Below are 13,277 nucleotides of genomic sequence, written 5' to 3'. Positions count from 1 at the left end.
GAACCATTGGTTCCATTGTTTTCTCCTCCAGACTATTCTTCCAGCTATCTTGATAGATCTGTAGAGATAATAATATGCACCAAAAATCAAGCCATAGCAAGAGAGGTGACAAATGAGAACACAGCGATGACTACAAAAAAACCAATGACCCATAAAACAACCAATTAAAAGACATAGATCAAGGTCTGATTTTCGTTCTCTAGGCATGTCCTCCAGTCAGGGTCTTTATCTGAGTTGGAATTGATTTGATGGCAGTAAGTTTGGTTTCTGGTTTTTCTACTTTCCCAAACAGGATATCTTTTTCCTAGAGTTTTTTTCTTCTTCTCCTTACCTTAAGATGAATCCAAAGCAAGGGAAAAAGAAGCCTCACCATTCTTGCTTCTAGCGAATCTACCACTTATATTTTTCCTACAACTGACTTCTTACTTCTGGCATTCCACGGTATATTCAACATGCTTCACCAACACAATTCAAACCTGCAACTTCTTCCTCTGTCCAGCGTTTGCATGCATGTGAGGCAACTTGAGTCGGTCATCTTCGTCATTAAAGCGACCTCTTTTGACTTGGAGAGGTTTACCGAAGCCTTGGCAGTGGATTTTCCCAATGCCAGACCTCATTCAATGTCTTGACCACTGCGTCCATGGACATTGGTTATTGATCCACCTAAAATGAAATCTGAAAAAGAAAAAAATGAAATCTGACCAGGTTTTCCTCCATGTATCATGATGTTATATACCTAGCTCAGATATCAAAGTAAACAAACAAACCCACTGCTGCTGAGACAGTTTCAAATCCTTAGTGATCCTACCGGACAGGGTAGAACTGCTTCTGTGGAATTCTGAGACTCTTGATGGTGGTTTTGAACTGCCGACCTTGGGGTTAGCAGATAAAAGGGGACATAAAAAAGTTCGTGGAAAATTGAATTGAAAGGTAGTAACTTTTGTCACTTTTTTTTTTTAAAAAAGGGATTCAGTGTCAAGTTTATTTACAATTTTTAAAAAATTTTACTAAGTAATTTTACTGGGGGCTCTTACAGCTCTTATAACAATCCACACATTCATTGTATCAAGCACACTTGTGCATATGTTGCCATCATTTCCAAAATATTTTTTCTACTTGAGCCTTTGGTATCAGCTCTTTTTTCCCCTTCCTTCCCCACCCTCTCACCGTTGTGAACCCTTGATAGTTTATAAATTATTTTAATTTTCATATTTTACACTGTCCACTGTCTCCCTTCACCCATGTTTCTGCTGTTTGTCCCCCTAGGGGGTTGAGGGTCGGATTGTACATCAGTCATTGTGATCGGTTCTCCCTCTTTTATATATTATTAAGGCCCCTCTCCCTCATATGTATAGCTCAACATGTGTAGATTTCAAAATAAGACTGAATGAAAAAAGGAAATGGCATCTTTATTTCTTTTTCCTTCTTCTAAAGGGGACTTTGGATGGTTAAATATTAAAAAGCGTTCTCTTTTCTGCTCCCTGGTCAACTTTTAAAGGGGCAAGTACATTGCTTTTTCACATTTTACAAATTTCTCATTGGGAGACAGACTAGCACTAGTCAAAGAAACCCCATTTTGCCAACAGCTGGGTGTTCTGCCACTCCCCTTCTTTCTTGGAAGTCCCACTAGTGATTGATTCTAGAATGTACTCTTACGTTCCCAAGACCAGGACATTGTAATCGATCTCGTTATTCTTCACATTGTTCCTTTTGACGCTGTAATCCTAATGTGATTAATTTTTTGATTCTTTAATAATGTTCCTTTTTGATGTTATAATCAATCCTGTACCCTGCAACACTTACTTAAAGAATGAAAACATTAATTTTGCTTTCTGATTTTGTCAGACCTGCTCGCTGTATAGGAAACTTCCTGATCAGTGGGTTTTTTGCCCACATAAGCTGTCTATTATCTGCACTCAGTACTGCAAGGTAAAGAATCACTTTAGATTCTTGCAGTCCGGTTAACCGAATAGACTCTTGTAAATGTCAAGGTACTAGAGTGGCTGCCATTTATTTGAACCCGCGACGATTAAGATTCCACAAGCAAAGAAGACATCTAGCCAGACTGCGAGGCCAGCGTCCATTCCGGCCGCAGGCAAGCTTGGCTTGGTCCAGGTTGTATGTATTTTTAGCGAACTGGCAACGAAAGTTGGAAGGTGACAGATAAATAACTGGATTTGGGGATTCTCTTGACAAATTGGACTAACTAGCTATAATGAGTCATGTTTCAGCTTAGCAGCAGTTAGCACGAAGTGAGTCACCTCTCCTTTTTAATCAGGGGGGTGCCCTTTTCAATGTCCCCAGTTCCATCACTCAATTGTGTTTCTCCCTTAGTAAAAATGCTAAAACCCCTTTGCTGTTGTCGACTCGAGTTTTCAACTGCTCCTTCCTCAAACCAGCGCAAGGGCACCCTTGGTGACATAGTGGGAATTACGCTGGGCAGTGGGTTGCTAATCACAAGGCCAGCAGTTTGAACTCACCAGCCATTCTTTGGGAGAAAAATGAAGCTTTTTACTCCCATGAAGATTTAGCCCCAGAAACCGAGAGGTCTGAGTGGGGATAGTCCTACTTTGCCCTATGGGGTCACTAGGAGTCAAAGGGGCTTGATGGAAGTGCGCAAAGCAACAGAGACTTGTAGGCCCAGAGGACATTTAACTAAAAGCCCGTCACCACTGAGTTGATTCAGACTGGTAGTGACCTTGTTAGAACCGCTCTGGCTGGTCCTTGTGTGGAAGTAGAGGTGGAGTTCAACCTGTCAATCAGGTGGTACCCTGGTGATGCCCCCTGGAGTCTGCAGAGGGCGTCATGGCCAAAGGCTAACAGGGCGGGGATGCCTTCTTGTTCTAAAGTTTTCTTATACACATAGGTCACAGGTTGTTTCCCTGGGCAACTCAAGACCAGTGCCAAGTGTTGGGCAAAGATCAGTTAGCTTGAAGAGCTGAGCTGTGTCCCTGCGTTCAGTCTTTTGGGTACACTTAGGAGTGGAATTGCTGGGTCATGATAGTGACCTAAGGTCATCAGTTTAAAACCACCTGCCGCTACCCCGGAGAAGATGGGGCTTTCTTAGAAACCCACAGGGGCAGTTCTACCCTGTCCTACAGGGTTCGCTTTGAGTCGGCAGTGATTTGATGCAAATTTTATTTTTTCAGTTTATATGGTAACTCTAACATTTTGAGCAACTGCCACACTGTTTTCTAGAAACATTTTAACATCTAGCAAACACTTATAAGGTAACGGTTTCGAATGAAATTTCTCTGATCTCCACCAGCTACAGGCTTGGGTCCCAAAGGAATATTGCGTAAAGGGGCTGCTTTCCCCCTACTCTAATGACCGCCTACTGCTCCAACATTACTGTGAGCTTGTCCCTAGGAGAGAATGCAGATCCAGCCCGGATGAATTAGCGAATCGTTAGTTCACACCTCCGCCAGTTAAAGCTCTTCCTCCACCTGGGGATTACTAGCGCCTTCCTTCCCGGAGGTGCAGTGAGTTCCGCATTGGGCTGCTCCCATAAATCGTCTGGGAAACCCAGAGGCAGCTCTACCCCGTCCTGAGTCTGCAGTGGTTTTCCGTTTGTTTTGTCTTCCTTCCTCCATGTAAGTATTCCAGGTCTCAGGTCCAAGGGGCACGGTGCTTTTTCCTCTCTTCTCTCCTCTGCTGCTTGTCCCACAAAGTAGAAGAGCATCCCTTGTACCATTCCATGAGTCAGGAAAGATTGGAAACCCCATTTTCAACGTTAAAAAAAAATTATTCAGGGACAAGTACATAAACTTCTAGTTGCTATGCACTGTCAAATAAAATGGCCACTTAATTGAAACGGGCAAGACACTATTGTAGAAGGAGAGGTGAATCCAACACATGGCCATAGGCCCAACAGAAGAATGACGCTGCCCGCCTGGTCCTGTGCCGCCTGCCCCTATTGCAGCCCCTGTGCATCGACGGCCTTCTAACCAGGGGCTCCCTGCCCACCACCGCTGGACAAGATTCTGCTGTGCTCCACAGGGCTCCCTTCATGTTCAGAAGCAGTCCCCAGGCCGCTGTCCTCATCGGAATCTGGAGTCGTCACTGAAACCTGGGAGAGCCTGTCAGTATTTCAAACATCAGCGGCGAAGCTTCCAGTATCCCAGCAAGAGGTGAGCTGGGTGGTATGACAAACTGATGGAGCATCAGATAGCAGCACACGACGGAGACACAGATCAATGATAGTAAAATAGTTTTATTCAGTTTCTTATTTTAAAAAAGGTAGCATTTCACATATAAATTTAGACTTCAAGATTACAGTGTGTATTTGCCATAAGGAACATCCCTGAAGGAGGGACAGGCCGGCCCACTGCGTGAGCACAGGGAAGCACACTGGGAGGGGACTCTCTTTCTGCAAAACTTCACAATGGCATTTCCCTGCCCCTCACCTCTGACCCCAGGGCTTCTGGCTTGTGAGAAAACCCCCCTCCCACCACTCTGGGGCGGCCGCGGCAGCTGTTGGAGGAAACAGGGAACCGTGCCAGGAGAGGGAAAGCACACCCGCCGCCGCGGACCCAGCCTTCCCCACCAGCACCAGCACCACTTCTCTGCAGCAACAATATGACAGTGAACAAGTGTGCATCGCTCCAAAGTTCTTTTAAGGAGGGCTGAAGAACACAACATTCATTCACACAGAAATCTATGTAATTGAGAAAAATAGGGGGGGGGGGGAATCTCTCCTTGACCAATGCCTCTGAAGCGTAAAGCCCAGCTACAAGGGCCCATTCGGGCCTGGGGCTTCCCTCCTCGTTGGCACAGTCCCCAGCAGTCAGCAGGTGGATGGGCTGGCATGCCGTGGGGCTTTGGGAAGCAGTCCCACAGCCAGGACTTCTGTCGGCTCTGCCAAGGTCACACATGTCTTCTTATTCTAAGTACAGAGTCGCAGTCAGGAGAGTCCATCATCAGAGTTTGAAAGGGTCCTGAAGAACCAGCTCTCCTATAGCCCCAAGCCCGCTCTTCTACCTGTTTAGGAAACTGCATCCACGGAGCACCCAGGGAAGGCCAGAGTTGGGGAAACAACTTTGATTTCAGCATCTGAGGGCACGGCAGGAAGACAGAAATGACTAAGGAAGGGTGCTTTCTACAGAGCCTTCTTCTCATGGGGGGGGGTGGGTGGCTTGGGGGGAGGGGATCCTGATGAAGAACAGGAAGAACGACAATCAGTGTGCTGTAAGCACGGCAACACGGGGAACCTGGCCTTCAGGCAGAAGTGCTGGGGCAAGCGAGGGTACCCCGAATCCAGTTTTCAAAGTAAGCATTTCCTGCAGTTTTGCTACAATACTGTGCAGTGAGTGGCGAGGAATCGTGCACTGCCCCTATTTCTGGTGAAAGCCAGAGCCGAGAGGTGTCTCGGAAGGAGCTCTCTGTGGCTCAAAACCGGGCAGCTCTGGACAGTGCGGGGGCAAAGCCATGGGCAAAAGGCTTTGGCCTGCCCAGTGCTTCCAATCAAGCCCTCCTGAGCCTACAGATGCAGTAAACTTGTGGCTAGCAATCTCAACAAACCAACTCTGGTTGGGTGGCAAGGTACGTGGCCCGGCAGGCCACCAACCTGACTGCAGAAAGGTGCAAATTGTTGTCAAGTAAATGGTCGCTCAGTGGAAGCTCATTTCCTGGGCAAGCTCAGGCCTAGACATGGGCAGCCCAGGAGCCCAGAAGAGTCCGGGGTGCCCTCGCTCTCCTTTACCCTTGGCCGCCCAGCTCTCGACTTGCTGAGCACACCATTCCCCAGGGGCCAATGTAAACATTATTCAATAGACCTCAGCGTAGAAAAACACAATTTGTTAGCTATTTAGTACTTAACATTCCAGTGCAGGCAGTATCTTAGCGTCGGGCACTCCCTCACTGACCAGTACTGTTTGGGAAAGAAACAGGTAAAGGGTACTTGACAAAACTGCAGCTGAGAAGGAGACCCCCTGAGCGCCCGCCAGCTAGCTCCACGCCACCACCAGCCGAGGTGCCAGGGTTATCACAGAAGAGGCGGCAGAGCCTGTAAACCTGAAGAGTCGGTATAGCCATTGTTCCCACCTCACCCCTTGGGCCCCAGCTTGGGAGGGGAGAACGTTTCCACCTCCTGCATCAACCTGCACTCTTTGTGTTTGGGATGGGGTTCTTTCCCGAGGGTTCCAGGGCCTCCTGAGAGAGGAGAGCGCGGTCTCTTCCAGTCCCGACATCGGAGCCTTTCAGAGCGCAGGAGGAGTCCACAAGCATGCTAGGGATGTTGCTGCCAAAGTAGATCTTACTGTTCGAAGCGATGGCCTGGTACTTTTTGAGCTCCAGGTACTCCGGGGTCAATTTGTGCTGTGTGGGGGCAAACAGGGGCACAGGCATCAGGACACTTCAGTGCAATGGTCACCATTTGAGTTCCCTCCATCCTTTTTTCCTACGCCTCTTCCAAGTATCGCTCTCAACTGGGAACAGCTACCAATGACCTCTCTCTGGAGGGTGCCACTGACAGTACCAAGGATGCTCCCTTAGTGCCAGTCTTGTCTTAACCACAGACTATAAAGACTAAGGGAGTTCGAGACAATTAATGACAACGACTAACATTTCTGCGGGGCTTTTGAGCCTAGACAACACTCTATTTCATCTATTAGAATTCAGCCTGGAATCTGGGTGGGAGCTCTGATTCAGAGAGAGATAACCAAGTCACCTGGGTGAGAGAACTCCAAAGGATGGGACTGTGATGGATTAAAACCAAAAAATCCAAACCAAACCCACTGCCACCCAGTTGGTTCCAACTCAAAGTGGCCCCACCCAGGGTTTCCAAAGCTGTCAGCCTTGCCGGGCACAGATGGCCTGAGCTGCTTTCTTTCGGTGGAGCAGCTGGTGGGTTTTGGACCAAGCTTGCAGTCAGCAGCTTAATGCTCACCAGACAGCACATCCCCAGGCTCTGTAGTGTCTTATTCTAGAGTAATCAAAATAAATGCCCACCCCCCTTACGTTTCTCTCGAAGTCTGGTAGTTTCCAATTACCTTTTAACATGAGCAACCCAATGAATGGCCTTTGAGTTCCCTGAGCTCATATAAACAGCCACCTTGCTCTGCCTTTCCTGACCAGATTCTAAACCTGTAAAAGGTCTCAGGCCATCAACCACCTGGTCTGCCCTCCTAGCTGTTCTCAGCAGCTGCCTGTACCCCCGGTGAGCAACAGGCCATGCTGGTCAGCCACCTTCCTTCAGGGTCCCATCTCTCCCGAGTTGCCGTGTCCACTTTTAAGCCTGCTGCCAGGAGAAAGCCACCCAAATCTCCAATAATGGCCCCTTTTCAGTGTTTCCTAGGATAAAGACCCAACCCCCAGAAGGCCCTTAGGATTTCACCTGGCGATGCCCTCTCCCCCTGAAGGCCCAGGTTGTCTGCTATGCGAATGATCATTCCACAGTTCCAAATACCTATTTTCTGTACCCCAACATCTGCGATGCCTGGGATCTCCACCTCTCCTCCTTCCAGGTGAATTCAGACCCCCTATCAAAACACTGTCACCAAATCTGGTCACTGCACAAAGCATCCAGGTACTTTTTAAAAATAAAGGCCGATAAGCGAGTGGCACTCTTCGCAGTGGTGGAGGGTTGACTTCAACGGCAGGGTATAGAAACTTGTGCACGGCCAGCTCCTCCCATTATCGATTTAGACCGCTAGTTTTATAAATGCAATTTTCCCATCTTGCCTTCATCTTGGCCAAACTCCATTGTTTCAAGATGATAAGTGTATTTCTAGCTGTTTTGAAAATAGACACATCTCAGCCTGTCTATCTACCAAGTCTAATCACTTCTCCTGGATCTGGACCATGCTGTTCTCAATAGAAAGCGTGTCAGCCCTGCCTTACACCTTATATCCTGACTCTAAGTCTTCGACCTCTGTAGTACACACTAGCAACTTCTATCTCAATCTGTTCTCTGTTCCAATCTACACTAGAAATAATCAGCCTCTAACGCTTGCTCATACCCTCCCCTTCTCAGGATACAGTAGGGGTTTTCCTAACTGATTCCTGTTCACGAGATCTAGCTTCTCTAGAGAGCCTACCCTACTACTTAAGCACACACTATGCCCATCCCCGGCCCTAACTCCTTCCTCACGTTCCCACACTTTCCACGTCTCATGCCCAAAGCTGTTTATCATCGGCTATAAACGTGCAGTTCTCAACCGTGGCCATTTGGAAATGTGCATGTGAAGGGGATGGGATTTTGTGGCTGAAACAATAGGCGAGCACTACTGAAATGTAGTGGGCAAGAACCAGGGCATGGTGCAAGATACTCCCCCCACCCACAATACATGAGACCACCTTCAACACTAAAAGAGCATCTCACCCCAAAATGCCAAGAACGTCTCTGCAAAAACGCGTATTCTAAACCAACTTAACACCTACCACAAAAAAGCTCTCTTACCTGGGAAGGGAGTCTAGTCATTTTAGGTGAAGACCCTCAAGTCCACGGATTACTGAGCTTTTAGGGAGCACTAGGAGTGAGTGAGGTCTGTGCCTACCTATCCATTTGCCTTCGTTCTAGTTTCCCACTTGACATATCAGCTCCCCAGAGACAGCACTCGCCTTCTCCCTAAGCTGTAAGTGGCCCGGAGAAGCAGTCACCTTGTTGGAGGTGGCATATTTGTGTGCAGCATAAAACTCAGCATCTGCTTTCGCCTTCTCTCGAGCCAAGAATGCAGCATCTAAAACAGAGGCAGGGGGTTTAGAAGAAAGCCGTTTAGTGGTCAACCCATTCAGTCAGTGGGGTAAGAGTTCAGACGCTAGCTTAGACAAAGGTCCCTTTCTCCACTGCCTGATAAGTTGACTGCTTACCTGGCTTCGTAAATTTACAACAAAATGAACACTTTCCAAAGTCCAGTCTTGAGCTCCTTCTCAAAGGGGGATTCTTCTGTCACTGCAGAATTAACACTCAGCTCAGCTGAGACATTTCACTTCCCCCCAGAGTTGCTTATTTCCGTTTTCTCTTCCTCCTTCCCTCCCCTCCCCTCATGCAAGCTCTACGCTTCAAGAATAAGAAAGCTGAGCCAAGGCTGAGTCCAGACTCAGTGGAGGAGAGCACTCAGAAGCAGCAGCACAGATGCGGAGGGTTTGGGGTTGGTCTTCAAGACTGCCTGTGAGCTGAAGACATGATCCTCTTCATCTCACTCTAAGGAATCAAGGAGTTCGATGCCCTCCGTGAAAACTTGGGCTTCTACCTCTCCCTCCCCCCACGCCCTAGTTCACTGCTGTTGTGGATGTAAACTGGTGGTGAGCTTTATTATCTGGTGCAGTCTCTATAATACATACACTCCTACACTGCCTGGAAATCATATGAAAGCTAACAAGCCCTAATTTCATGAAAGACACTAAAAGGCCAAGCAATCCACAATCCCAAACCAAGTGATACAGATTGAATGGCAATGTATGTTTCGGTTAAGAACCCATCAGGCCAGATTATTCTTGACTTGGAAACACACACACACACACACACACACACACACACACACACACACACAGAACACACACTCTCTCTCCACTCTTCCCAGCGTACCTTCAATTTCAGAAATGCGCTTTTCGGTTTCCTTCTCCATCACCTTCTGCTGAAATTGAATTTTTGCCACCTGGGCAATCTTCTCGGCTTCTATAATCATACAACACAAAATGACACATTCAATGACATTTCTCTCACTCCTCGGCACTTAGAGGCAACAGCCCATAGTCTAGCATTTGGCTACAAAAGATTCCACGGGCTACTTGTCCCATGAAGTTTTATCTAACCAGATTGTAAAAACTCTCTGAGGGCATTCATGTTCCAGTTCAGTTTTACAGGGACAGCGCCAGTTTTGTGTGGAGAGGAACTATTATTCCCTTCCTTCTTGGGACAATACAGCAATGGTCCACAAGCTCATGGGGGGGGTGGAGGTGGAGGTGTTACTTTATGCATGTACCACAGAACAGAAAATGCAGTGTAAATGCCTGGCAGTAGCCGCCAGTTATACACGGTGACAGGAGAAAGCAAGAATAAGGGCAGATTAACTCCGGACGGCCTTCGGAAAGAAAAAGGAAATAATGGGCATGGCCTGGGAGACAAGCCAAAAAGCACAAAGAGGAGAAGGCATGAATGAGGCAAGCCACAGTGGAGAGGAGAGGTGTGATGAGATGCCAGGTGACATGGCAGCAGCTAGGCTTTTATCAGCGGGCTGCAGGACTCCCCTGTCTTGAATGACAGGCTGAAGAGCTGAGTTTTAATATAGCCAGGATCAACTGTTAACTTAGCACCAGCGGAGTGACATGATAAAAATCACTCTGATACAATACGATTCTTCTGCTTGCAGCAGAAAGTGCAATTCCCCTAGGACGATGAAAACCGTACTGGGAGTGAATGAATGTGAGAGTGCTGCTGCAGGCAACACAAGCAGGAGCGACCGAATCCCTGGGGGAACCCCTGGCTTCACCAAAGGACTCAGAGCCCGGTTAGAAAGACTCTATGCTTTAAGTGCAATCACTGCAACTCTTAACTCATATTCTCAATTCCAGTTTTTTCTACCAAAGGCTGAGTACTGGAGCAACACCTAGCTCAGGTCCGTGAGGAAAGCACCTGGTAAGAAGACACAGGCTCTAAGGGGACTCTTGGGAGTTTTTCTTTTCAGAAGACAGTTTCCTTTTCCCAACACTGCAGGGGATACTTGCTTCTTTCTCCATGAGAATATGATCGACACTCAGCATGTCACCGGAAAACCAAATACCCCACCTAAGTGGGAATCCGCTCCATCCATGGCAGTGGGTCTGGTTTGGGGTTTTACACTTGGCTAGAATATCCAGGGTTAGAAATGTCACACTAATCAGAAAATCAAGATGAAACTTTAATAAAAGGTGAAGGATCTGCAGTCTGCAGCAAAAGGACTCAGTGAATGTTGCCCTAAGACCGGAGAACCCCTGGGTGATTCTGATCAATGCTGCTCCGTGCTATGTGGGCATGAACCAACCAAGAGCACGGCCGGGATGCAGCTCCAGATACAGTGCGGGGAGCAGATCAGCAAGAAATCCCTTCAGCTACCAACATCTTAACATGTGTGTGTGTGTTTATGTTCTATACATGTATAAAACAACTTTGGTTTAAAAAAAACGCATAAGAAAGAATGAGCACGTGTCAAGTGATAAGATGGCAAGGGGGAGCTACGAGCCCTGCCTATGCCGGGCCAGGAGCTGAAGCCTCGGGAAGCAGGAGTGGAGACTCCTGCACAAAGCCGAGACCTCTGAGGGGTTACCACTCTGTGAACGTGGGGCTTGGAGCCTATCCACCAGCCAGCGAGAGGTGCCCAGACACAGCAAAGTGAAACGGAACAGCACCAAAAATGGAGAGGAAACCCTAAAAGCAAGGGAAGACGGTTCAAAAGGAGCAATTAGACTTTTGACAGCTTCTCCCTAAATAACTACAGAAAAGCAAGCAAAAATAAATAAAATTGTTAAAGTGACCCAGGGCCAGGGGATTAGTATGATTTAGGACTGTAAGCTAAATTACATTCAAGCGGGAGGGAGACTATAAAAAGCCATTTGGAGACCAAGAAAGAACTGAAGACATTTTCCCACTCCTTAACATTCATTGGAAAAGCCAGTAAAAGAGATTTTTTTAAGCAATTTAAAAAAAACCAACACTTGCTATGTAAATAAAGAGAGATGTTTACTGTAAAATTCATTAGTATGGGAATAACACCAATAAGAAACTAAAATAATAGGCAACAGTTAAGTGCAAGCTTAGAGACACATTCTAACATATTGTTCAAGAAAAAGATGGAGAGAACGACTAACCTTAGATGTTATTAAGTCAGGTATGCTTGTTAATATATTATAGGTAATGAACAGTTACACATTTGAGAACCATCATACAAAATCTCCAACCCAGTAAAAAGAAGAAAAGAATAAAGATAATCCAATTGTTTTCCACTAGTCACCTAGAGGGGAGGGTACAAAGAGTTGCATGGTAAATAGCACAAAATTAAACAACACCAATCCAAACATAGCAGTAATAACAAGAAATATAAAAAGACTAGACAACTCACCAGTTAAAAGACAGATTCTTACATAGGATAAGAAAACAAAATCCAGCTATCTGCTGTTTACAAAAGACACACCAAAAACCTAATGACACAGAGAAGTTGAAAGTAAACGAATGGGAAAAGATATACTAGGAAGTTAACCAAATGAAACCTGGCATAACCGTATAATCATTGGACAAAACAGACCGTAAACCAGAAAACAGGTTTGGGGATAAAGAGGGCTAAGTTATATAACAGGAGCAATTCTCCAGGGAAGGTAACCATTTGGAACCTGATTCTCTTTAGGAGATAACTCCAAAATATCTAAAGAACACAAACCAACAAATAGCAGTCAACAAACCCATGATCATCACAGTGGAATTCCACATACCCCTCTCCTAGTAACTTCTAGCTCAAGAAGGCAACAATTAAAAGAGAACAGAAGATCTCAACAACACAACTGAGAAGCCTGACCAAATGGACAGAAAAACCTACATCCAGCAAATGGAGAATACACATCCAATCTGGTCGAGTAGACAAAGAACACTAATAAAAATGGCCATGTGCATTAGGGTCACAAAGCCAATCTCAATCAATACTTCAAAAGCCCTCTAACACACCGCATTCGATGGCCACACAATCAACTGGAAGTCAACCGCAAAAGGCAGCTCCTCAAAACCCATTCAATCAGACACTGGAAAATACACGACTGATCATTCACAGACCGAGGGAGAACATCATTAATGAAAACCATTTTTAAACGAATGAATGTCAAGCACCAAAAAATAATAAGCTATAATTTCAAACTTAGGGTAGAGCAAATTCTGTACTTAGAAGAAATATATAATCTACAATGTTTCCAGCAGAAAAGGCTGACCTCTAATGAGTTCCATGTCTAACTCAAGAAGTAAGAAAAGAACCAGAGTAAACTCAAGAACAGCAGAACGAAGCACCTAATAAAGAGGAGCATCAACGAAGACTGAAGAGAGACCACCACCAGACAAACTACAGCAAAAACCAGTTTTCTGAGCAGACGCATCAAATAAGACAGACTTCTAACAGAATTAACACAATAAAGAGAAGTCATACATGAATAATATTAGAAATAAAAAGGGTCACTTAGATATGGTAGAAAATGCCAGTCAGGGTGCGATGTAACAATGATGAGAAATACACTTTCCTCTAGTTCCTAAATGTTTCCTCCCCGCTCCCACTACCATGACTCGAATTCTATCTTGCAAGACTGGCTAGACCAGAGGAGGTACA

General features: G+C 46.1%; 1 protein-coding gene across 3 annotated transcripts in view; it reads right to left on the bottom strand.

The window, feature by feature from the left end:
- Nucleotides 1-4,193: 4,193 nt before the first annotated feature.
- The window catches only part of ERLIN1 (ER lipid raft associated 1), a 34,198-nt gene continuing 25,114 nt past the window's right edge, over nucleotides 4,194-13,277 (bottom strand). For all 3 annotated transcript variants that reach the window (XM_004700997.2, XM_045291513.1, XM_045291514.1), the window contains 3 exons: nucleotides 9,527-9,616; nucleotides 8,599-8,678; nucleotides 4,194-6,315 (listed from right to left, as the gene is read on the bottom strand). In XM_004700997.2, coding sequence (XP_004701054.1) covers nucleotides 6,094-6,315; nucleotides 8,599-8,678; nucleotides 9,527-9,616 — 392 coding nt within the window. In that variant the 3' untranslated portion in view covers nucleotides 4,194-6,093. The remainder of the gene's footprint in view (nucleotides 6,316-8,598; nucleotides 8,679-9,526; nucleotides 9,617-13,277) is intronic.

This window comes from Echinops telfairi, unplaced genomic scaffold (assembly GCF_000313985.2).
Source record: "Echinops telfairi isolate 266 unplaced genomic scaffold, ASM31398v2 ScPeMD7_70;HRSCAF=299, whole genome shotgun sequence".
NCBI classification, from domain to species: Eukaryota; Metazoa; Chordata; class Mammalia; order Afrosoricida; family Tenrecidae; genus Echinops; species Echinops telfairi.
This window is presented reverse-complemented; position numbering and strand designations above follow the sequence as displayed.